The sequence below is a fragment of the Stegodyphus dumicola genome, chromosome 4 (genome assembly GCF_044657685.1).
Source record: "Stegodyphus dumicola isolate Sdum_Otavi_A_Nest chromosome 4, ASM4465768v1".
Lineage (NCBI taxonomy): Eukaryota > Metazoa > Arthropoda > Arachnida > Araneae > Eresidae > Stegodyphus > Stegodyphus dumicola.
The window spans coordinates 106,988,369-107,016,256 of record NC_140771.1 but is presented as its reverse complement, the minus strand read 5'-3'; the positions used below and the strand labels follow the sequence as shown (position 1 = coordinate 107,016,256).

General features: G+C 33.4%; 1 protein-coding gene across 1 annotated transcript in view; it reads right to left on the bottom strand.

The window, feature by feature from the left end:
• Window positions 1-7,801: 7,801 nt before the first annotated feature.
• LOC118201271 (solute carrier family 71 member 1) overlaps window positions 7,802-27,888 on the bottom strand; it is an 80,221-nt gene continuing 60,134 nt past the window's right edge. The window contains exons 10-12 of the mRNA XM_085815320.1: window positions 21,726-21,823; window positions 14,450-14,637; window positions 7,802-9,096 (exon numbers count right to left, since the gene is read on the bottom strand). Coding sequence (XP_085671446.1) covers window positions 8,851-9,096; window positions 14,450-14,637; window positions 21,726-21,823 — 532 coding nt within the window. The 3' untranslated portion in view covers window positions 7,802-8,850. The remainder of the gene's footprint in view (window positions 9,097-14,449; window positions 14,638-21,725; window positions 21,824-27,888) is intronic.

Below are 27,888 nucleotides of genomic sequence, written 5' to 3'. Positions count from 1 at the left end.
AAAACCACTAAAACGCCCATGCAGCCAGCCCGTTCGCGGGATTCGAACTTCCGACCGAACTACCAGTGCTCAGCGTCTTTACCGCTCGGCCGCTAGTGGGCTATTTAATTAAGGAATGACCATCTAAATTTAGAAACAGCGTACCGTAACAGCAATTCAATTATTGGCGCCGTATCTTTCATGTTACTCCTGATTGGCAAGCTACATGATTTTTAATGAGTATTCGGGTTTTGCTAGTAACTTCATTTGGAAATCGCGCTTAAACTAGGTTAGTTGGTTATTTGAACATAGAAAGAATGTGGGAGCTATTTGGTTAAGATACTTTCATAGAGAACCTTTGTAAAGAGAACCTAGAAAACTACGAAAACCAACCATGCAAAACCCTGGGTTAGACTTCGCAACAAACAGTTAGTATTTAACAATCTTCAAATGCTAGGCAACTGGTGAGGCTCCAATAAAATATTAAATCTCCAATTTAATATTTTATTTGTAAATATTTAAAATATTGTTGTATACTTAGACATAAAAAGCAGAACTACCAAGCCGTAGTGCAAATGAATATTCATTTTCTTTGCAGTAATTGTATTCACTTAATATTCTTGGAATATGAGCTAAAGATGGAACGTTCTCGGAAGATTAAAGAAGTGTTTAAATAAGAAGTGTTTAAATCCAGTGATATAAGGTTTGTCTTAGAAGCTCAGGATCAAAACGATTCTGCAATTGCCCCATTAGTTGACTTGTAAATAGTTGTGAATTAAGCAGATGACTTTTAATCTTACGTTTTCAGTCAGTCAGACAACGTATTCCAAATGTTTTGTATTGCATGATAATGCATCTTTTCATTATTCAATAACCAGTCGGGGTACCGCTTGTGTTCCGAAGATAAGTATGTGTACTCAATTGTCCTGCATGTTTTTCAAATTTGTCTTCCTGTGATTTTTTTTCTTTCACAAAAACTAAAGTTGCCTCTCAAAGGAATGTTTTTTGATATTGAAGAGACAAAAGGAGTATGACATCTACTTTTAGAGGCATATCAAAAACAGATCTCTACAAGCCTTCTCTTCCATTACATGTTGTGCAGTCAGACAAAAAGATAATGGCGTAAATTCTATAATCTATTTTTATTACACTCTGATTACTTTACTAACATACAGTGAATATATACTAAATCTTTTACATCAGCTTAAGTAATTCGGAATTTTTGACGGAATTGTTGTTGGAACTAGGACTTAGAAGATAGGTCATATTGAATATTTCGATAATCCAATAAATTGAAGGTCGAAGTTTCAATATTTTATTTTCGGAGGGAGGGGAATTTTTTTCAGTTTTGTTCCATTATCCTAAGTATATTTGCTTCGATTCTTTATTTTTTCTATAAAAGCGGAAATCTTACGCATGGTATACATATAACGCATAGCTTCAATTAAAATTTAATAATATACAGGGTGTTTATAATTAAATTTCCACATTGAAACGGTCATAAAACAAAAACTACTGGATCAAATGTTATCAAACCTGGTAATCGTGTAAAAGAGATCATAGGAATTTATTTTCCGCGAAAAAAGGGAAGTTCCAAACCTCACCACCAGGGGGAAAATTGCGCTGTATGCAATATTTTTAAACGAAATATGGGTCGGAATCTAACTTAACCTTTTGTTACATGGGTTTAATATGTTGCTAACCCTTCAGAAATTTTGAAGTAAGAAAATTAACATTTAAAGGCGTTAAATTCGATAAAAGTCGAGTGCGCCATCCGTGTAAGTGAGAAATTCGTCCGTGAAAACCACGAATTAGCGATTAGAAAATGTGAGATCGCAAATCACTCGCACAAGTGCGTACAATCTGGAAATCGTTTTCTTACAGATCGCTAATTTGTAATTTTTGAAGCCTGAATTCGGCCCTAAAACATGAAGATACTGATTCAAAACGCTTTTAATCGATTTGGGCCAAAAAAAAAATCCCTCATGTTATCTATCTAGTTCCATTGCATTCTCCTACTGCATTCGATTGCATAGCAGTCATTCCACACCGTTTGGTGTGGAATGACAGCTAGTTTTATAACTGAACCATTTTTCTCTGAAACACAGTCGACAGCTGGACTACTGTGACTGCAGCTCATTTAGAGTCAATGTTAAAATGTTTCGTGATACATGAACTGCAGTAACGTGGCATTTTAGATCTACGATTTTTATGCACGGCTGGGCCCCACCTCACGTGTGTCGCACAGTTACTTAGGCAACATTTCACAAATGAACGTCTTATACGCCAACACTTCCCCTCTTCCCACCAGACCTCAACCTCTGTGACTTTTAGCTATGGGGTTTTCTCAAAAGCACTGTTTATGGTGATAATCTAAACAATTTGGCAGAAATGAAAAATGTTAAACACTGACATGTCCGTAACATTCCTCCCGATATGCTAAGAGCTGCTGTTGAGAATGCAGTAACAGGATTTAACTTGCTTTCGGAAAATGCTAGACGCTACATTGAACATGCTTTGTAACACGTTTCGGAAAATATTAAACACATGTTTTCGTGTCTTATTTCATTTAAGAATCTTGTATACAGCGTCATTTTCCCTCTGGTGATGAGTTTTTTTAACTATTTTTTTCCTCGCTGAAAATAAATTCTCATAACCTCCTTTACACGATTCCCAAGTTTGATAATATTTGGTACGGTAGTTTTCCTTTTATGACCATTTCAAATTGGAACTTTAATTATAACCACCATGTAAATTAAACTTTAAAAATTTTACAGTTTGGTTCAAGTCCCAGCTTTAAAAATATATATATAAATATAATCTTTTATATTAATCCTCTTAGAAAGAATGTTTTAAGAAGCTAATTTTTCTCTCACGTTATAGATTGTATAAAAAACATGATCTTTAATATGATTTAGATTGTTTCAGCCGATATAAGAATCGGGTTACTCGGTGGTACAGAATTAACCCTGCTGGACTGTTTTATTTCTTTGTCATTTAGCAAAAATCTTTTAATTAAAATATTTATCCTTTGGACTTCGCTTTTTTTTATTTATAGTTAAAATGACTAGAAAATGAAAAGCTGTCTTCAGCTGAAACGCAATTCATGTAATTGATATTTTAAAAAATTGACAAGAAAGCAAAATATATGGAAGTCTAGCAATCGAAAAATCTTAATTTTCTTGTGTGTGCACTGAAAATAACTGTAGAAGGAAAGAAGAAAATTAGGGAGAAAAGTAAGCAAAAATTTGCAGGGAAATTTGGCTCTCAGACATACCAAGATGTTTCAAAAAGTTGGACGCTTTTGAAGATACTTTCAGGATACTTCAATGAATTTAGGTGTTCAAAGAAAAAACACTTGGACGTGTACACCAGCAAATACCATTAATTGAGCTTGTGGTTAACAGAAAAGACAATATGGTTTAGACTATATGGTTGTATAAATTTAAATTACGTTATAGAACATCATATGGTATCATAAATAGAGAATCCCATGATTTTCTCATTCGAATTATTTGAAGATTCAGGAGTTTATCCAGTGATGTATGTGGATGTCACCTAAAGATGTTTTTTTTTTCCTCCTGATGAAACAGCGGCCGAGCGATAAAGTCACTGAACGCTGGTAGTTCTGTCCGAGGTCCGAATCCCGCGAACGGGCTGGCTGCTTGGGCATTTTCGTGGTTTTTCCCATGTGCAACGTGTATGCCAGACAGTTCCCCTTAGAAAGTCCTCCACGAAGGCATCCCTCCCCTTAGGCAGATAGCCCTAGTGTGCTTTGTCATAATTAAATAAACCAAAACCTCTTGATGAAACCAGTCTTTCCTTTCATCTCATACCTTCAAAATGTTTAGCCTCTAAAGACTGATAAAAGCTCTGACCAAATATTGATGAAATGGATTGAATTGAATTATTAAGTTACGTCAAAGCATGGCTATCTGCCTAAAAGGAAGGATGCCTTTGTGAAGAACATTCTAAGGGAAATCAGCTGGCATACACGGTACACATGAGAAAATCCACGAAAACGCCCATGCAACCAGCCTGTTTACCGGGATTCGAACCCCGGAGTGAACTATCAGTGTTCAGCGACTTTACCGCTCGGCCGTTTGTGGGCCTTTATGAAATGGAAGGCGATAACATTATTTAAAATGATTGTCAGAAATATCAAGATATTTAGAAAATTGGATATTTTTTAATATACTTGCAGAATGTTTAAAGAAAAAGAGCAAGAATAAAGTAGAATGCCTGAAGAAAAAGAGAAGAAAAAATACATTTTACGGTAAAATTTAGTATTTGTATTTTTTTTTTTTTTTAAATTTAAAACTTTTTAATCTTATGATATTTGATTTTTACGATTTCAAAAATAAAATATTTGACTAAAATATGAATAACATTTAAGAAGCCAAATGTAGGATAAAATTGTCTAAAGCAATGGGCACAATGATAAAACTGTTTAAAGCAGTGTATGCAAGTCATCCTAAGTTAAATGTCTCTCTTATTTATATATATCTTTTCTGAACGGAACATTGAAAGGCGTGTTAACTGTGCTTTACTGTATTTTCTCTTTTAATATATGCAGTTTTCAAATGCATCATAGTCTGGGTTACAGAGTATTCCTCCGAAAGAAACGCAATTCAAATAAATAAAATCAAATTCCGGAAAATTTATATTAATGAATAGATTTAAAATGCTCAATTCGAAGGAATAAATAGAAAATTTTAAAACAATTATCTGAAGAGACAATGCAACACAAACAATTAAAATAAAAGTTAAGAATTTAAAAATTACCTAAAATAATAACTATGACAAAAAATATATATAAAGAAAACTATTTGAAAAAAAATAAATGCTGCACCTTTATTTACGCAGTTCGAATAGGTAAGTAGAAATTTTTAAAATAGTTATTCGAAAAAAAAAAACCATGCATCTTAAACAATTAAAATGAAATTCGAAAAAGAAAAAATTACTTAAAATAATAAGTTATAATTAAAAATATAATATAAAGAATATTATTTGGAAAAAAGGAACGATGGTGACTTTTTTTCCGCTCACAGGAAAGGAAACTAGGTTGCCATATATTAAGAAGTTCGCCAAGTGAACTATTCTTGGCGCAACCTGACAAAAAAGTGCCAACATAAATTTGTGAATTTCTCCGTAAATTTCGCTCCAAATTTTACAAAATTTCATATTTAGGCGTAATTTGAGTCGTAGAATCGAAATATGTAAAAAAATTGGTATGTTATTTCAGAAAAAGTCCGATTTTGTGTTAAAATACCTACGTTAGAATAGTGCTATATATAAAACTAATATATATCCTAAGTCGCGCTTTCGAGACATGAAGAACGCAATTTGAATTTTGTCAATCGGCCCAGTAGATCGGGAGATATAGGACTGTCCCATTTTTTTTTTTGAGCAGTGTACATGTTCCAATTTTCACTCTTTCAACCAACAAATCACACTTTCAAGTTTTCTGCTGCCAAAATTATTCAAAAACACATCTTCCATTGGAGAACTGGATTTTCTAGAGGCATTTCACATTCAAAAGAACTTTCTGTTCTAGTTAACGATCCTAATTCCAATCCGTCTTTGCCTTCGGCCTTTAAAGAAATTATGTTTTAGTTCTGGTTTCACCAACAGATGGTGCCACTTGCTTATTCTTGGCCGGGCTTTCTTATCTTATCTAATCATTATTTCCTATCTTGTTCATTTGCGGTTTTGCAGCTGAGGATGGTGGTTCGGTAAAACCATCGAAACTAGTCCTGTGAAAATTTTGTAAATATAACGCTGATTTTTGTTGTTTGACTTCTGAATTAGTATTTGTTCGGCATGTTATTGTGTCTTAATTAAGTAATGCTGTTTCATTACATAAGACAAGATTTTAAATTCTCATGTTACAGTAATAATTTATACTACGTTAAAGTTAATTATTGCACGTATTGCACTTTCTTAAATTATAAAAATTCAACAACATAAATTATTTTATGCTAACTATACTTTACTATTTCACTACTATTACACACAGACGTTATTACTGAAATCATATTAAGATTCACGTAGTTAGAATGTGCAAAGATAGGTCTTTGTTCTAATTATTAATTTATATTTGGTTTTTGTTGCAGATTGATAGGAATTATACATCTGATTATTTCAACTATAATAAAAAAAAAACTCTTATTGCTTTGAAAAAAATTTATTTCTTAATGTATTTTGTTATTAATTAAATTCTGGAATGTCAATAAAGTGATCAGATATTTTACATTGAATGTTAATATTTTTTTTTTCGATTTCTCATATACATACTGCAATTAACATTTTTTGTAATAGTCATTCATATCCAAAACTATATAAATATATATAAAATATATTTTATGAAGTAACCAATCATTCTGTTTTTTTTGGGGAGTCCCCCGTGAAATGGAAAGAGGCAAACAATTATCCGCATTCAAAAGTTTTTTTTAATACTTAAAACATAAATAAACATCTATATTGAACATCATATGTCTGAGGTGACCACCTGCACAGAAGACTAAAATTGTCTGGAACTGCATATGATTCTTTTACAGAGACTTATGACAAAGCCACGATGACAACTAAGGGCATGTTAAGAGTTTAGCAGAGTTTTGTGTTCTATGTATTCATATTAAATTTTTGAGTTTAAGTTTTATGCTGCTGTGTGTGTTTTTTAATTAATTCATTTAATTTTACCCACCTTTTAAAAAGATTAATAATTAAATTAAAATTAATTAAAAGATAAAAAAATTTTGGACACCATTGTATATAAATGTAAAATGAAAACACTGTGCCAAGTGTAACTGATGTTGTCTAGGTGACATTATTTTCGAAGAGATATAGTACAGAAAAGGCATGTTCAAAGGAAAAACCTCCTCTACTCAGCAGTCAGTCCATACCTCCCAAATTCATGAGGATAAAAATCAGATTTCATACAAATGCAAAAAAGTGTTAAAACCGATTTTACACAGAGCTAACACGTATAAACTATTATAACTACTGTAGCTTTTTCGCTTTTGGTAATATATCATTGAGAAACTATGATTTATAACAATTATTATTATTACTTTTAATCTTACAACCAAGATATTCATATACCATCAAAATAGAATATCAAAGCATGACAGAAAAATATAAAAATGTTTTATTTTGGTTATTTTTTAATATTAATTTTTAATACTAGATTTTAATGGTATCAAAATCATTCATTTGTCAAAAAATTGTCATGAAATTTGCAAAGGATCAAATCAATCTTCACTAAAATGTTGATAAATCCCCAAATTAGTGACACACATAAAAAAATCATATTCCAAAAAAGAAAGACTTTCTGATAATAAATAAGTAACTTGAATGTCTGCCAAAAATATCTACTTTTAACACAGATTTGATGGTATACTGCTAAACAGGTACCATTTTTGATGCCTTAACAAAAGAAATGTATGCATATATATATCATTTTTGACATCATTATATATATATGTGGGGGTGAGGGAAGAAAACGATGAACAAATTAATTAGCGAAAGACATTTTAATGTAGACAAACAATTATAACATAAATTTAACATTTACGAGAAGTTAAAAGTAGGTTATTCATCAAATTTCTTTTTAACAGAAGCAGTGCCCTCTGCTCCAACATCAATCGTCCATCATCTAAAACGGTAATACCCCTAATTTATTGCTTTGTACTTTCAAAGCTCATAATATAAAGAATGACGTTAGAAAAAGGTATTTCTATTTTTAGAATAGAGAAGGGAAATTAAAGGGTTATCTCTAGTTTAAATTATAATTTTAAGATTTACATATTTTTTATCTTACACACACACACACACGCACATATATATATATTGCAAAACCACAACAGATTTTGTAAAAAATACAAAAATTTTCTCACAGTTGGCTGATATGTCAATAATGTTTGCTAAAGGAAAACACTTATTTCTTGAAATCAGAATACAGATCAACAATTAGCAATGTACTGATTATATCTGATCACTTTATTTACACACATATTCATGCCGTTGTTCAAAAATGTGAAGAAATAAATTATTATTCTGATGTGAGTTCTTTAAAAAACTGATCACTTTATATTATGATGTAATTAAAACAATATAATGGAATCTTATCTTTCATTATATCAGAACCTAAGAAAAAATTATTTAGAAAGTTTATCAGTCATTTCACATAGAATAAGCACATTATGTAAAACAACTCAGTAGCCTGAGGCAAATTTATTAATGTACAAGTGCAAAACAGATTAAATTACAAACACAACCTTTTAAGTGCTTTTTTAATAACAGGATTGGCTTTGTACAATATATGAGATAATTTTTTAAAGTAGCTATTGATTCTCACTTTTATATACTTACTATAATAAAATTGTTCATGAATTTTATTTAAAAAACTAATTTGGAAGCACCATATATATATATTAATCTAGTCCTGATTTACATTTTACATAAATTATTACTGTTAATGAGTATTCTCAAGTTTAAGATAAATCTACAAATATATTTCTCATTTACATAGACATCAGAAAAAGGAAAATTGCCGTAACAACACTTATGATTATAAAACCAACAAAAAAATAAAATCACAGGAATGTTTTCTATGTCATGTTGAGAATGCATTTATACTTCATTTGACTACTTGGAAAATACTCATATCTCTGGAAATATACAACTTAGCTGAGGCACAACTGTAGTGCAAGTTTTAAACTTTCAAATTCTACAGATGAAACAGCAGCATAATACACCAAAGTAGTTTCCAATAATTCACCACTTCCTGAAGTTTTATACAGCAGTTTCTTCCATGAGTTCACAGTTATTTTTAATAACAGCATGCCGCCAAGGGCGTTGCAGTGATTGCTATAATGGTTCAGTGTCCTGCATTAAGGGCTGTGATCCATCAGCTCTCTTGTGAATCACTTCAAAATGAAAGGCATCACCTGAGGCTTTACCTGTTTGGAGTGTGGGACTAGGAGAAGAATCAGAATGATGAGATGGAGGCCAGCTAACAACGGCTGAACTCTGATTGTCAGGGATGAATGCTGCTACCATTATAGCCATAATAACTAACAAAGCGCCAAATACAAATGGAGGCCCAGGTATGAGCTGAAAAACGTTAACACATTAAAATACAATATTTTTGTTTAACATAAATGAATAATGCAATATTAAAAAATTTGATACATAGACATTGTCACTAGTTTTTAAACTACACTTTCTATGATAAATGTCTGTAGTCAAATTATTTTTATTTTACACTTTCCGCAATATAAGGAACTGAGAGTTATCTAACTTCTTCATTTACTAAAGCAATACATCAAACGTAAGTTTTATACATAAATATTTTATAAAAACTAAACTCAGTGGTGTAACAGCCCTAATGGGCCAAGGCCTGCAGTGCCCAAAATCTTCTTTCTTGCCCGTGGGCCCCAGGTGCGTAAGCGTATGCCCTGAACAGGTGATCAGCTTGTCGCAAGAAACCCCAGTGTTTAGTCCGTAAGCAAACTTGGTACTTATTTTATCGACCCAAGTGATGGAAATCAAGGGGTGAAAGGCTGAGTCGACCTTGCCCAGCCCAGAAATTGAATCCCAGACTTGTAATGCTGCTGCGCGATGCGCTAGCCACTGCGCCACCAGGCCTAAAAATATTTTATTATCTTAGAAAAACTAAAATCTCCAATGCTTTCTCCACCCTTACCCCCAAAATACCAGACACTAAATATGCTTTTAACACTACACCATCTAAAATATTCTTTTTCAAATAGTTTTATAATTTAATATAAAGAGAAAAAAGGATGATTTTAATTGAACTCAATGCTCAATCTCTAAGTGAATTAAAAAATCTAACAAAACGAAAAGGGGGAGGAGATAATCTACTTATTAGAAATAAGTTAAAGAAAAATTTTTTCAAATGGTGAATTCAATGTCCTTAAAATTTTCAAGTTCATAAATTTTAACAATGCTAATCCTTACTATGATAATTAAAAAACATCAAGAATACATTTCTTCTTTCTAAATGAATTGTTTGTGCTAAAAGTCTTCTAAAAAATCTGATGTGTACACCGCATGACTTCCTTATATTAAATTTCATGCAATCTTCTTGCATTTCATTTAATCATATTGCGTATATGTGTATTTGATTATGGCAAAGCACACCAGGGCTATCTGCCTAAGGGGAGGAATGCATTCGTGTAGGACTTTCTAACGGAAACTGGCTCGTATACACGTTACACATGGGGAAAACCACGAAAACGCCCATGCAGCCAGCCCGTTCGCGGGATTCGAACCTCGGACCGAACTACCAGTATTCAGCGACATTACCGCTCAGCCGCTGGTGAGCCTAAACATATTGAATTAACAGTTAATGAATTTTTTTACTTCACCGATAGTGCAAAAGCCACAATAGAATAAAGGCACTCCTTAAAGTTCATTATATTTATTTACCATAGCGGCACTTTGACGCTAGGTTCACTTAACTCATTCATTTTATAACTCAGAGTGCACAAAAATTATATCTGAAGAATTATCACATGTTCTATTCAAATACTATAAGAAATCTAAAATCATGTATAAAAGAGATTAAACAAGAAACAGTTTTTCACAGACGATTCAGCTAATGTGCTTGCACTGCTAATTAATTCAGTTCTCTTATAGTTGAAAGGCAAAAATATATAAAAATTCAAAATATTTTTATTAAAAATTAAAAGATATAGAAAAACATAAAACACAAAGTACAATTAAAACAATTAAAAAATCATTTTTTCAATTAAAATTAGTTTCTACGCAAAAACAAGCAATTCAGCCAGCGAGAACGAAGGCACAGTTTTCGGTGCAGAAAAGTGAACGTTAACTTTTGGTTTCACTCGGCAAAAAGACACTGAAGGTGTAGAAACTGCCTCAATTTGTTTTGGACGCTATGCTGAGTCAATATATGAGATAATTTAATAACTTAAATGATAATTCCAGAATGAATTAAGCATAATTTAATTCGCAATAATAATAGAGGACGTTGCTTTGTTGTGAAGCTTAGTTTCTCTAGATTGGACACAAATCCACTATTCTGCTAAATTTCAAATGTAAACAAATATGGCTGCTATGGTAAACAAATTAGGCTTAGCCCCACCTAAACAAGTTTTAAATTGTTGAAAATTCTACAACTATAACAAGCAGGTTAACTAAAGGCATAAAAACTTTAACTGCAAAATAAGAATAACAAAATTCAATCATTTTTAAAGCAAAAAATGCAAAATTTACAAACGTATAAGAATAAAGAAACTGAGCTCACTGAACCGAGTAGCAGAGTGGATATATATACATATATTTATATACTTTTGGTGCAGCCAATTGCAACCAAATACTTTTCACATAATGCTATAACATGCAGGATAATATGCTATAACATGCAGGAGATGTGCACCTTCTACATGTTATAGCATGTTATCCTACTGCTATAACATGTAGGACATCTACATGTTATAGCAGTCCTATATACAAAATTTCAATGTTCTGAGGCTACTTGTTTTAGAGTTATGTGAGATACATACATACGTACGTACGTACAGATGCTACGGAAAAAAAATCTCTTCAGAATCCATTTTAAATGATTTTAATAATTTTTTTCAGGAAAAAGTGTTCTTTATTCTGTCCTTATGTACAGATGCCATGCAAAAACATTGTTAAATTGCATTTGATAGTGGTCAAAATAGATATTTTTGTTGAAATATGATACTCCAAATTTTTCACGACTACAATACTTCCTTTTTACTTCACATGTGGAAATAAAAAGCTTGTCTTAATATTAAGACTGAACACACACACACACACACACACACACACACACACACAAAAAAAAAAAAAAAAAAAAAAAAAAAAAAAAAAACCTAAGTTTCAGATTTTAAATTACATCTAAAGTTTTTTTTTTTTTTTTTAAACATTTTGTGTGTTTCCTTTATTTATTAAATATCATGTTCTATGCACTTAAACCATAAAATTCAGTTCAATAGCAATGTCGCAAAATAATTTTAAAATGAGCCTATTTTTAGAATTTCCGATACGCATTTCCGCGCACTGGAGATAAAAAGGTTTTTGTTTCCCCCCATAGATTGTTATCATTGCTCGGTTTGAAATCCTTGAGTTTCTTAATCAAAAATTTTTTAAAGTTTTACAAAATATAAAATCGATAATAAAACAAATTCCAAATTTGGTCTCCACATGCCCATATTCGTAAGAGGATTAAGTCATTCAAAATTCGATGGCTCTATGTATTATTGTTTTATAACAATACGAGAAATAGACATACATTTATGCAGATTTTTCATTATTTAATTTCTTCAAATATAATGCAGGACTCATTTGGTGGCAACAGTTTGAAAAGTGAAACGGACATTTATAGTGATTCAACACAAAATTGCAAAACAAAAACAATAGTCCTTCAGAAACAAAGCCCCTTTGGACTAATTATGTGTTGTCGATGCTGATATTTATTACAATAAAATTTCATACAGTCTATTCTCTTGGATAAAATTAATAAAATTTAGGAACCCGAATTTAATACGACTTAGAGAACCAGTATTCTAAGGGGTACTAGTTACAGCTTAAATGGTACTATTCTTAAAATTGCACAATTATAACAAAACTTTCTTTTTTGCAATTACTTTATTTATACAATTAATTACAACAATGAAGTGTGTTTCGATATTTCATAAAGTGTTGTCGTTGTACACTCCAAATCTACAAACCCCATACGAAAGTAAAGGAAGAAAATAACGTAACAACTGGTGTCAGAAGTGAAAACTGAGAACTACAGTGGAAAGGTATTCGACCTGGGTATATTATGAAAAGACTGAGACTGAAATTCCTTACGAAATTTAATTTAAAATTGTGATGTGTTTAATTTGCATATATAACTTGTATATAGTGTAAATATTTGTTTCTTTAGTTATGTTCCTTGTTTGTTTTATGTTTTGATTGTATTGAAGTTGGCTTCTGGCCAAGAGTTGTACTGCCCAGGACATGCAGTCCTTGGGAGGGGGCAGTGTTACGAAATGTACAGGCGCGGTGAGATAGCTTTCCCGCAAAGCAGTTTTAGGGTTGCCATAAAATGGCAAGGGAAGGCAGGGTTATCACATTTGGCGATATGCCATGGATGGATGGAGAACCTTCTGGAACGAATTCTTACCGGTTTAGCCCAGAATGTTCTCGAACACAAGCCGAAAGCTATATAAACCCTGCTAGTCTGCAGTCAGTGTGTGTGTGCCTCGTCTAGAGTGCGAGTTAGTTAGTATCCAGTGTGTGTCTGGCCTAGCGAGTCAGTCCGTGCGGAGTCGATAGCCGGGCAACAAGTGCCGAGTGGGTCGTCGAGTGCACCAAAGGAGTCTGTTAGTGTATCACGGTTAGTGCATCATTGAGAGAGCATGTTGAGCTCCAGGAATGACTGAACTGAAGAGTTGAGAGCTGTGCTTGTGTGTCGGCGAGTGCATCGTGAGTTGTAGCGTGGAGAATCTCGAAAGTATGTGGAGTTCCGAGAACAATCAAGCAGAGTCGGGTGCTTTGCAGGAAGCAGGAAGCTGTCTCCACCGTGATAGCCTGATAACCTGAAGACTGTGTCACTGATTGTTCCAGCGTGTTTATACTAGATCTTCGACGACTGTAAAAAGTGTTATTGGAGCTGTCCTGATTAATATTGGCTAAATAAAGTGTGTTTCGATACTTCATCAAGTGTCATCGTTATACACTCCAAATCTACGAACCCCGTACGAACATAAAGGAAGAAAATAACTTAACAATATGTTTAATGTTTGGCAATGTTATTTTTATTTCATATTTTGTAAAACTTACAAATTTTTTATTAACAAACTCTAGCATTTTTATCTGTTGCAACTCGGAAAAATGAGTGCAAAAATTAGTTTTTTCAGAGTTTTTAATAAATATTTCGGCTGATTATAAAAAACCTATAAAGACGGGAACAGTTGGAATGGCTTCCCACGAATTTCTGGGATCGGGAATATTATATTTAATGTTTGGCAATGCTATTTTTATTTCATATTTTGTACAACTTAGAAATTTTTTCATAACAAACTCTACGATTTGAAAATGAGCAATGGCAACAGTTCAAAAATAAAGCAGATTTTTATCTTCAGCATGTGAGACTGTTGCCACTAGGAAAATATAGTGCAAAAATTAGCGTTTTCAGAGTTTTTAATTAATATCTCCGCTAATTAAAGTCGTACAAAGATGAGAATTGTTGAAATGGCTTCCCACAAATTTTTGGAAACTGGGAGTACCTCTCTCGAAATTCAACTCTCCGCCATTCCGGAGGTGATAATGCCAAAAATAAACAAACAGATGCATACAGATTTTAATAGTATAGATTTTGTACTTGAGTTTCTCTTGGCTGGCAGATATTAATAACAAAATATTTCATAAATTTACGTTATTTATACTATAACAACGCACTCACCCTTGGCTCTTCAGCAATTAAAATAGTTCCATTCGCAGCATGAATGATGCCATGGACATTGGCTGGAATAGTTTCAGTAATGTCTTCACTTAAATCTACATGAAACAGATAAAAGATGAAACCATATACTGCAGGTCCAAGTCCATTGCACAATCCCCTCATACCAGTGATAATTCCTTGAACCAACCCTAAAAAATAGCATTAAAATATCAAAAGACTGTCTTAAAATGTATTTTAAGAAGAAGGACAAAAAAACTCGGGGAAGAGAAGGGATATCAATTCCTATTTTATAATTTTTTATTTGAATTTCTCTGAATTAATTTTAGACCAGTTGTTTGGACATGTATTTACATGTATTTAATATTTGCATTTTTTTGTCTTATTTATTTTATCAGTATTTAATTCTATGTTATCATTAATATACAATAATCTTGTTACTGGCAACATGTTTTGTTTTACTATTGAATTTTGTGTTACTAGAACAATATCTTTTTTTTTTTTTTTTTTGTATGAAAATTAGAAGAATAATTTCTAAGCCTCACTGTGCTGCAGGCATTTTTCAGTATAATACTATTTCATGCTTTTTAATGTTAATAAAATTTAAATAAAAAATTAAAGCTCATTCTTTGGTCCAAGGTGACTGACATTGATTTCCCAGGTGAGGCTTGTTAAACAGAAAATATATATTTCAGAACTGTCTTTAACGAACATTCAAGTACTAACACTGCAGATCATCTTGATGCCATTAGGAATATAAGTGGAAATATTTTTTACTATTCAAGTATCTCAGTAAGTTATTTATGTTTATCATGGTAATAATGACTCAATTAAGTGAAGTCGATCTTAAACTATTACGAGGACAAGCGAAATCAATCTTAACTAGGCTTCATAATAGTTTTAATGATTTTAAGCCAAACAAAATTAAAAGTGCAATTGGAAAGTATTGAACAAATATTTAAGGAATTTGATCAATATGACGCTGCTTTACCCTAAGCTTCTGAAATTACTGAATATGAATCTAAATATTTCGAAACAAAAGTAATGTATCAATCCACCACTGAAGTCCAGGAGTGATCCAATTTCAAATCCCACTACAGTCGAGGCTAGCTCTACACTTCCTCGTTTAAACATTCCAAGTTTCAAAGGTAAAAATTCAGAAATTCCAGCATTTAATATGACTTTTAATGGACGAACCAGCTGCTAGGGATGAATCAGAATTTCCGAAATTATATATGATGAGGCTTGAGCATACCTGCCAACTTTTACGAATTTTTCGTAAATTTTATGAAAATGCATTTGTCTTTACGATTTTACGATTTTTTTCCTTTTTTAAGTGTTTTTAGTGATTTTTGTCGAAATTTTAGAATTTTTCGCCGATTGCATCGTGTTTTACCGCCAACTACCGACTACTTCGAATCCAGTAACCTGCGGTTTCTCCCAACTCGCCGCTTAACCAGCCAATCCAATGCGCTGAACTTATTTCTCCCACTCTTTTCTTTGTGGGCGCCATATAATTTTTTTAGCGTGGATTGTCGCATTCTGTTTTTTTTGTTTTTGTGTGCACGTGCTACGAATTTTCTTAATACGTCGTTGTTACGAAATGAGTTAAAAAAACCGTATTCTCAATATTTTCGGCCTGCCTACAAAGCCGAATTTCCAACAATTAAAGAATCCTTCAAAGGAAATAACTATGCATTTTGCAATATGTGCGTGTGTGACTTCATAATAAGTCATGGTGGAAGAAGCGACATTGTGGAGCATGTTAAGTCTAAAAAGCATGAAGTTAATGCTTCGGCTTCGACAACGTCAAAGAAAGTGGATTTTTTTTTTTTTTTTTTCTTTTCAAATTCGGCTACGAATTCAGATGCCGATGTCATTTTGGCAGAGTGTTTGTTTACTGCATTCCTCATCGAACACAACGTGCCGCTAAGCGCTGCCGATCACGCTGGTCAACTTTTCAGACGGATGTTTCCTGACTCCAAGATTGCTCAGAAATATGCTTGTGCTCGCACGAAAACATCTTCTATTGTGAACGAAATTGCTTGTGATGCACAAAGTAAAACGATAGCTGCACTCCAGAATTCAGCATTTTCGGTGTCAATTGATGGCAGCAACGACAGCGATTGGAAGCTTTACCCCATCGTTGTCACATATTTCTGTGATGTTTCTAATGAAATGAAAACTCATATTTTGCGTCTTCCATTGTTAAATGGAAACGCTATGGGGGAAAATATTGCCTCCTTGGTAATTAATGAGTTGAAACAACTTAACATCCCAATATCAAACTGCATTTCATTTGGTGCAGATAATGCTCATGTCATGGTGGGTGACAAAAAGGGTGTAGCCTCTTTCCTCAAAAAAGAACAAAATGAATTAATTGTTATTGGATGCCCGTACCACTTAATTAATTTGGCAGCAGAAAAAGCTGCAGCTGCTTTACCATTAAATATTGACCAGCTTCTGACTGATGTGTTTTTCTATCTGGAAAAAAGTGTAAAAAGGAAAGAAAACCTAAGGAATTTCCAAGAACTGTACTCTGGTGAAAGGAGAAAAATTCTGAAACATGTATGCACGAGATGGTTATCCTTAGGCAGAGCGCTAGGAAGGTTTATTGAACAGTGCTAAAATACTTCCACGAAGAGACCAAAACGAAACCACAGATCCCATCAAATTTGTCAGCATAAGATTTCGAAAACCAACTTTGCTTCTAAACAAAATGCTTTAAAAGGGAAAAGCCAACACACAGAATCAAACCCTTTGAAAAGAAAATGCTTAGAAGACTCCTCAAAGGTCAACTTTGTTAAAGAAGTTGAAGGGAAGAAGAAACAGTCTTCTATTAGCCGGGAGGAAAGGATTTTCTATCTTCTTTCTTCGGATTTGAACAAAGCATATTGTAGTTTTGTGTTAAGTACCATTAAGATTTTTGAAAGTGTAAATACCCTTCTACAATCAGCTTCGCCAAAATCTCCCCTGCTTATCCAAATTCTTAATGATCTTTTGAAAGAACTTAATACTAAGTTTCTAAAACCGTCCGTTGTGAAAAACAGTGTGTTGATTCGTGTTGCCTATAATAGTTTGGCAAATCAAAAGGATGACAATGATCTTATAATTGGAAATCAAACCAGGGAACTTGTAAATTCTTTGAAAGATCATGAGAAAAAAGAATTTTTTTCAATGTGTTAGAAAGTACTTTTCTTCAGCCTGTGATTACATTGTAAGGAAGTTTCCTTTGCAAAATGAAGTTCTTTTAAATGCTGAAGTGGCAAATTTGAAACAAATTGAACATTCATCTTTTGAAAAGACTCATTTTTTTATTGATAAATTTCCATTTTTGTTAACAATTAAAGAAAATGAATGCCATAATGATGCTTTAGATGAACTACAGAACCAATTTTCTGCTGCACAGTTTGAAGACTTTGCCAGTTCTGGAGAAGATAGACTTGATGTCCTCGTTGTTACCTTAAAAAGAATAAAAAGAGCTGATGGAACACCAAAATATGATAGACTAGCAAGAGTTTTATGTGCTATTCTCGTAATTCCACACAGTAATGCTGAGTGCGAGAGAGTCTTCAGTGTTGTGAAGAAAAACAAAACTATGTTTCGTTCTTCAATTTCACCAAAAACTCTAGAAAACATTTTAATTGCTAAATGTTATGAGGAAACTAAATGTTACGACAGGAACTTTTCCAAAGAATTTTTGGCTAAAGCCAAAAAATGCATTCTAAATTCATTGCAATAATTTTTTTGTGTAACATTAAGTTCTTGCTTTATGTTTCCTAATAAATTTTTTAGTTACTACTTAATTGAGATTTACTAATGTAAGTACAATTTTTTTTTCTATTTGTATAAATTGTTATTTTTTTAATATCAAAGCATAATATTAATTCTTCGTGTTCTTCTGAATTTTTATCTTTAGAGGTTGGCAGGTATGGGCTTGAGACAAACTGATGAATCGTTATAACAGAAAAATTCAATTTGTCATATTCACTGGTCAGAACATTACTTCAGCAACCCAGAATTGCTGATGCTAATTCTGTTAATCTAAGAAAAGAAGAAAAAATGCCTGCATTTATGTAGAGGGACTTAATGATTCTGAAGCAGGACTGACTAATGTAAAGTTGTTTTTAAATCTTAATTGAAGAAAAATGATGCTTTAACACAAGAATATATTCTTAAAAAATTAATTTCACATTTGCCTTCAGAAAAAACTGCCAGCAAAGAACCTCACTATTTGAATTCAATTAATCTTGCCAATCTGAATTTCAGTCTGCCCAAACATATATACATGCTAATAGGAGCTGACTATTTCTTTTCTCTCCTTCAGCCAGGGCAAACTGTTGGTTATTAAAATGCAGTTGCGCATTACATACTGAGAATAATATCAATGCAACACTTAAGCGCTTTTGGGACACTCGAAAACCAGAATTCAATGGTTGAAGAAGAGTTTGGTGAGAAGCATTTTAAGGAAAACTATCCAGTAAACGAAATTGGCAGATTTTGTCATCCGACCACCCACTTACAGTAAAGCTGAAGTGTTAGACGATTTCAAACCTTTGGCTATTTCCTGTCTTTTATCCATGGGAAGAAATTTTGAATTAAACAAAGAGCTTGGCAATACAAGGTGTTCATTGCAAGAATATGAAACTTTAACTCATATGGCCCCAGTTGTTCAGACTGAAGATAATAGTCAGGTATATTATCTACCATATCATGCTGCTGTAAAATTGAGTTCGGCAGTTAAATGGGTGGTACCAGACTTTATTGGGCAGCTTGTATATATTCTTTAATTTAAGAATGGTTGCTTGATAAGTTCTTTTGAAAAGTGGCTTCCTTTATTTAACAGGTATTGGAGAATATATGATCAGATGTATGAACAGAATACGCAAAATTTTCCTATATGAAATTATACAGTGTTCCAAGTTCAAATAATGCAAATTTTTAAATGTATGGCAAGTAGCCCTCATTGGGTTAGAGCTATCCAATTATAAAATGTTAGTTTTTATTTCATTTCATTTCATTTTTTTGACAAGAGAAATATTTTTTTGAGTCCTTCAGAAATGATATACAGTCAAATACCGAAAATCTACTGACTTGAAATCCGCTTTGCCTCTCAGAACATAAACATTCAGTTTATAGGTTCCGGAAACCACAACATTGAGTACGAAATATCAAAGAAAAAAATACTTACCGAATAATAATGAGTCAAAACGGAAATACCAAATTATTGATATAAAAAAGTTAAAAATACGAAAATAAATAAGATACGTTTTCCCCCATCTAATCTGCATCGAGGTAAAAAAGAAGACAACGCGACGCATGCGCAGAAAGTTTGTAGCTTTGAGGTCTGGATTATAGATCATTCCGGATTATGGGTGTCCAAATTAACGACTTTTGACTGTACAAGGATTGTTTGAAAAGTAAGTTCCATTACTGTGCAAAAAAAAAAATGGAGACACGTGGATAAAGTTACATACTTAATAATAATTTACAAACATTCCGCTACTTTCTGGTGTAGCCAACCAGCAAATTAAGTCATTTGTTGTATCGAGAAACAAGATTTTGTATGTCGACGTAATAGAAGATGCCCACCTTTGAGGTTAACTAGAATGCTATGGCAACTTTGATTTCTTCATCATCATCAAAACACTGACCACTCAATAATTGCTTCAACTGGAAGAACAAGTGAGTATCCTGTTAATATATCCACCCGTTCATGATATTGACAACACCAACAGACCTGGGTTCGAATCCTGCAGAAGGCATAAATTGCTTGTAATCCTATAGTGCACATGCGGCAAGGGGACATTCGAAGTAAATGGTGAAGCAAAAGTTCTCTTGACAGAATGGTGACAGGTGAAGAGAGATGGAAAACCTCAGATCACCCCTGTGGTGTTCTTCAAAATAGGATGGAATTGCATAGTTATAGTGGGACTAATACAGTTCCAATGGGCTGTGCCCCACAGCACAGTTAGAGCAGTAGGATTATATCAATAGTCAACTTCTGGTATCCCACTCACTTCTACCTATACATCCAAGAATAGGTAAAAGTCACTTGGTGCCATGTCAAGGCCATGCAGCAGATGATTCTCCAACTGAAGGACAAGGGCCAGATTTAGACTTAATAAGGCCCCAAGCTATTTGAGATATTAGGCCCTTTATAAGTCTGTTATAATATATTTTAATACTATTTATACTATATTTTAATTTTTGGGGGGGCCCCAAGAAAGTGGGGGGCCCTAAGCTATAGCTTGTGTAGCTTATACGTAAATCCGGCCATGTGAAGGACTCAATGAGATCTTAAATCTCACCAGTGCAATGTAGCCTGGCACTGTAGTGCAATAAACTAATATCATCGCTAAGCAAGCTACAGCTCACAAGTAAGTGCCTGTTTTGAATAAAAGATTTTTTTCACTGTTGTACTGTAAGTAGCAGCATTATCTGTTTTGTCTCCAAGTGTGAAATCCACCAATATAATTCCTTTTCTGTCCTAGAAAACAGTGCATATGATTCTGCATGTAGAAATGGTCTGTTTGAATTCCTCCTGGATCAATGAGGGGAGGTGCTTCCACTTCATTGGTTGTTGTTTTGACAATGGTACAACATGGCAAATACAAGTCTTATCGCCAGAGACAATGTGGTTGTATGAAATCAGAAAGGTCAAGCAGCAGCAATGCGTTTAGCTTTATGCTCCTGGAAGCATTCTGGGCCACCATGCATAACACTTTTCAGTAATACAAGTGTTCAGTTTCAGTAACAATTTCATACTGAATGATATGCAAAACTTCATGAAACGCCAATGAAAGACTGCAGATCGTGAAACATCCATATGCACATATTTTTGCATGAACTTGATAAACCAGTTCATCATTCACAGCAGATGGCCAGCCACTTCTGGCTTCATGATGCATATCATTCTGCTTTAAATGAAGAATTAAACCCATCTTCTAATCATTCCTTCACTCAGAGCTGTATAGCCACTCATCTCACAGATTTTCCTTGTATTCAAAAAGCAAATACAGAACAAATTTCAGACCTTCTTTAGTCTTAATTATCTTTGGCATAAGATTTACATGTGTCAGTGTTTCATCATACGAACTTTCTTGTTGTGCCACATTCTTTACTCATTGAAGATGTGATATACCACATCGGCAGATTAGTGCCAACTGTTAGGTTTAGGAATTTTTACACTCTGGTACTTACATTTCGAATAATCCTCGTGTATTATAAAACCTACTCTGCCTTCCCCACCCCCCAAAAAATTTACCCAAATAATTACCTTGCTTATCAGCATCAGCATGAGTTGAAACAAATGAACTTATGGCAGGATATGTTATACTAGAAACTGAAGCCAAAACTCCAGCAGCCCACATCATCCTATAAAAAGTATTAAAATATTTAAAAAATTATGTAAGAAGCACAAAGAAAAGTGACATAAATTATCTTTAAACATGCAAAATGAAACAAAGAAGAGATCACACTAATTATGGTACTGCAATCAGTGACTGCAGATATTTACAGTTCAAATAATTTACCAGCATATCTGTATACATTATTCCCATAAAATCCTATATAACTTTCTCTGCCTTTTGTTAACTTAAAGGAATTGCTATTTGATTATTGCAAAGTCATCTGTGGAAAATCCCCCCAAATGATTTATGTATCGCAGTCAGAGGGCGCTTCGCTTCTGAGAAAGAATGTTAGTTTTTCAGTTTGCCACGTAGTTAGTAGTAAACCATCGATGCAATCCAGGTTGCTTTGTAAATAAAATGATTATTTTTGTAGATTGTTGAAGTATTTAGCTTCTTTTAGAATTAGATCAACCTTTCGCAATATGGCGCATCTGTGCCGAGAACCTTTGGCCAATTTAGAAGTTTGTGTTTTTTAATTTTGGATAGCATTTTATGCGAAGACAGCCAAGGTAAGCCTGTATTTTCTAATTTGATATAATATGAAAGATCTTATTGCTAAACTGAAATCAAAACGAAAGGTATTGAGGACAGCAGTGTCCAAGATATTAAAGAAAATTGAAACCGAACTAAGTAAAGATGATAGTAGTATAAATGTAAATGTATTAGAAGAAATTTTGTTCTTGTTGTTACTAATCTCCATGCCTAGGAATATACTAGATGAGGTCTACGAGTCCATTCACCTTTAGAAAATCGAAAACAAGCTTAGGAGACCCGTAAAGCTCCACAAGAGACAACTCCAGGCACTCAAGGATATGCTCCGGTGATGCGAGTGCATTGTGACACTTAGAACAAATTGGGTGCATCTTGATACCACTCTCAAAAGTAAGTCCCCTCAAGTGCCCACTGAAGAATCGGGAAAGTGTTGTCTGAACACATCTTTCGCAATCCATAGCAAGGATCTTCCACGACAATCAGCTTGATACCAGGAATGACTCGGGGGAACAAGCCAAATTTGCCTGTCAGCATGTCTTCTAATGGAATGCAGTTCAAGATATGTCAGTGAATTGATAATTGGCAAATGTTCTTCAGAAGCCTCCCTCGCCAGAATGTCTGCCATTTCATTCCCCCATATATCAACGTGGGAAGGAATCCACTGAAGGCACACTTCACAGAGTGACGAGACCTGGCTAAGTCTGCTAAGAATTGCGGCTCCGGCCCTATCACCAACTCTTTGCCAGTTTGAAAGATATTTGATAGCGCTACGACTGTCAGACAAAATCCATACTGCCTTAAGATCTGTAAAGTACAGTAAGAGAAATTTTAGACCAGTTAAACGAAAAATCAAAATCCTTGAGCAATTTAGATGCTCAAATAGAACGAAAATTAAAAGTCGAAGCGGACAAACTTGAACTTGAAATCTCATCCGTTTTGGAATATGAAGAGAAAATTCAAGTGTGGCAGTTTAGAGGAAAGAAAAAGTTGAAAGAATTGAATAAGCTAGAAAATTTAGACAATGCAAGTAGGGACATTTCTAATGAAACCGTTACAGAATCCCAAAACGAAAGTAACAAATTTACTCGTCTTCCAAAATTAACCATCTCTAAATTTTATGGTGATCCGTCGGATTGGTTAGAATTTATAGGTCAGTTCGAAAATGCGATTGATAAAAATCCGAATTTATCAAAAATAGAAAAATTAATTTACTTGAAAAGCTTTCTTGGTGGCTCAGCCACCAAAGCTATTTCTGGTTTCGCTCTTATAGAAAATAATTACGAAGCTGCTCTTGAACTGTTATGTTCCAGATTTGGTCAAACGAACATCTTAATTAATTCACATTTAGAAAAACTCGTAAGTACTTCACCTGTTAAAAATCCTAATGATATAAACAGATTAAGAAAACTTCTCGATCACGCCGAAGTACAGATAAGAAATCTTGAAGCATTAAAAATAGACTCTGATACCTACAGAAATCTGTTAACGCCTTTAATTTTGAAATTACTCCCTAATTAATTCGTTCTTGATTATAGCCCAAAAATTAAAGACGAAAATTGGGATTTAAAAGGTCTGTTAGCCTTTTTGAGGAATGAAGTATTCAGTAGAGAACGCGCGGCTTCTGTTAATTATAACTCTAGAGAGAAATATTTGCGATTGGAAAAGCATCTGCCCTTCAAACCTAAACATTCTCCAGCCATAACGAACAAGCCGTCTACAGTTGAGCCATTAGCGCGTCAGCCAAATCGCAGTGTCTGTTCTGCGGGAACACAAATCATAAATCTGCGGATTGTGAAATTTTAATTGTGGAAAAGAAAAAAAGAGATTTTGAAACGGGTAGCCCGATGTTTTTCATGTCTGGGTCAATTTCATTGGATGCAAAACTGTAAACAAAAAATAAACAGCACCTTCTGCTTTAATAAACACTTGAAAGCCATTTGTTATTCATTCCATCCGAAAAAAAGATAATGAAAAACCTGAAAATGTCACATTCGAGCGTTATTTCCACTGTTTCGTCATATAATTCTGATGAAAATAGATCTAATAAAATATTATTACAAACGGCTTCTGCATAGATCCAAAATAATGATAAATTTAAAAATGTCAGGATTCTTTCTGATAATGGCTCCATGAGATCTTTCATAACTAAAGATATATTTAGTAAAATGGAGCTTACGATTGTTAGAAAAGAATCACTTCCTGTTTATTCTTTTGGAGATAAAACTGCTTTAGAAAAATCCTTTAATGTTGTTAGAGCAAAACTAGAAAATGTTAACGATCCTAATCTTTATATTGATCTTCTTGAAACCGAAAATATATCCAATACTGTTATCTCCCCTCCAGATTTGAGCTTTGCTAAGAAAAATAAAATTTTACAAAATTAATAACAGACTGTTGTAGAAAAAGTGACAAAATTGATATTCTCATAGGGGTAGATTTCTACTATTCTATAATTACTGGTAAAACTAAAAGTATTTCAAGAAATGTAGTAGCCACAGAAACTTTATTTGGGTGGTGTTTGCAAGGTAAAGTAAATAATGATCATAGTGAATTATTAACTATGAAAGTAATTGTAAATGAAAACTTGATATCAGATCAGTTACAACAGTTTTGGAAGCTAGAAAACTTAGGTTTGGAAAGTGATACTCAAAACGACAAAACTGTTGATTTAGAAATTATGAAATCTTTCGAATCCGATATCAATATATAAGAACGGCAGATACCAAGTAAAATTACCTTGGAAACCGAATTCAAAACATTTAATGGAAGATAATAGGGACTTGAAAGATTTAAGAAAATGAGTAACAAATTTAAAATTTATAACTCTTTGTTTGTTCAATACACAGAGGTTTTAAAGGATTCCGAGTTAAAACATATTATTGAACCAGTTCAGGAAGACAATCAAAATGATAAAACCCTATTTTATTTACCTCATAGAGCAGTCATCAGAAATGATAGAGAAAAAAGCAGACTAAGAATAGTTTATGATGCTTCAGCCCATAAACCAAAAACACTCTAAATGACTGTTTATATACTGGTCTGAACCTATATCCTGATATTTTTTATTTATTGATAAAATTTAGACAAAATTCAATAGCTTTTACAGTGGACATTACACAAGCATTCTTACAGATAGAGTTAAATGAAGGAGACAAGGGCGTTACACGATTCTTTTGGAAAGATGATCCTGATGATAACAATGATAGTTTGAAAAACCTTTAGATTTACAAGAGTTTTGTTTGGAGTAAAATCTAGTCCCTTTCTCCTAGCTGCTACTATTAAGCATCACCTTAAAAAATATTCAGAAATATATCCTGAAACAGTAGAAATCTTAAACAACTGCCTGTATGTTGATGACATTATTGGTGGTCAACAAAATTTAGAACAAGCCCTGAAAACAAGTTCAGAAATTGTGAACATTTTTAATGAAGTTAGCATGTCACTACATAAGTCGCATACTAATTCCAAAGAACTCAAAGATATTTGGCATCGCAAAGAATTTTCGAAGCAAGAAAAGAAAGTTGTCCCGATCAAAGTGTTAGGAATTAACTGGGATACGGATAATGATAATTTTTATTTTGACACTCAGCACTTGACAAATTTCATTTCCTCGTCAATCAACTCAAAACGTTTTCTATTGCAAACCGCAGGCCATATTTTTGATCCTGTCAGATTTTATGGCACTTTCACTATAAGAATAAAGGAAATCTGGTCTGCCAAAATTGATTGGGACGATGAACTGCCACCTGATCTTAGTTATAAATGGAAAGCCTGGTACGAAGAAATTGAAGAACTGAACCACCTCAGAATTCCCCGCTACTATTTAGAGGGAATATTAGATGCAGATGTGAAACAAAGAGAACTCCATAGCTTTTCTGATGCCAGTTTGAAAGCTTATGGATGCATGGTATATCTAAGAATAGTTTTGAACAATGGAACTTTTCAAACAGTTTTTGTTGCTTCCAAGAGTAGAGTTGCACCTCTGAAATCACTTACACTTCCTAGACTGGAGCTTTTGGGTGAGCTTTTATCTGCTAGATTGAGTGATAAAATCGCAAAATGTTTAAAATACGAAGTAATCCCCTTCCACTGGACTGATTCTCAAATAACGTATTTTTGGATTTATGAATCTCCCGAAAGATTTAAATCTTTCATCAAAAACAGAGTTTATGAAAGCAATAACTGGCTTGATTGCCATGGGAAAGATAACCCCTCCGACCTCATATCATGAGGAACTACTGTTGCTAATTTAAGAAATTGTTCACTTTGGTGGTCTGGACCAGAATGGTTATAAAACAAATGTATAGACTGGCCAGTTCAACCGAAGTTTGACGTGGGAAACAATAAACAACTAGAACGCCGTAGTAAGATATTTGTTTATGATATTGTTGTGAAAAGAGATGATCAACTATCGGATATAATAAAATTCAGTAATGTGCTGAAATATCTCAGAATTATGGTATGGATTAGACGTTTCGTTGCTAAGGCGAGAAAACTGCCTGCTAATAGTGGAATATTAAGTGCTTCTGAAATTCAGGACACTGAAATTTTTTGTGTTCGTAAAGCCCAGATGGATTTCTTCACACCTGAAATTAAGGCTCTTCAATCTAACAAGTCAATTTCTCCAAGCTCTGATATATTCAGCTTGGCACCGTTTCTTGATGAAAATAAAATTCTTCGAATTAAGGGAAAATCAGAAGAAACCGAATATACAGTTGACGAGAAGCATCCAGTTCTTCTTCCTAATGATTCCAAATTTACTGAATTAATTGTAAAAAGGGAACATAATAACGTTCTGCATGCAGGAGCTGCAGCCAAACTACGACAGAAATTTTGGATTCCTAAAGGCCGTCAGTTGGTAAAGAAAGTCTTAGGAAACTTTTTAATTTGTCGGAAATACGCAGTAAAACCAGCGAAACAAATGACAGCTCAGTTACCTAAAGATCGAATTGTTGAAACTCCAACTTTCTATGTTACAGGCATGGATTTCACAGGTCCAGTTTACATCAAGTCTGGAAACGACATTTAGAAATCATACATCGTATTGTTTACGTGCGTTGTTACACGAGCATTACATCTAGAACTCATTTCCAATATGTCTGCAAACAAATTCATATTGGCTCTCAGACGTTTCATTTCAAGAAGAGGAAACTGTTGCACCTTTTATTCAGACAACGCAAAAACTTTCAAATATGCTACCAAAGATTTACAGTATTTTTACAGCATAATTAAAGCTACAGACTTCAAAATTTTCTAGCAAATGAAGGCTTGACTTCGAAATTTATCTTCGAGCTTGCTCCATGGTGGGGAGCTTTTTATGAACGCCTTATGAAAACCATAAAGGAACCGTTGAAAAAAATATTAGGCAGAGCTCAACTGAATTTTGAAGAATTTATGACTGTGTTGACAGAAGTCGAAAATATTGTGAATAGACGTTCTTTGAACTACGTGTACAACGATTTACATGAACCTGAACTGCTTGCACTGGCTGATTTTCTACCGATCGGACATAAGGATGAATATCCATACAACTTTGCT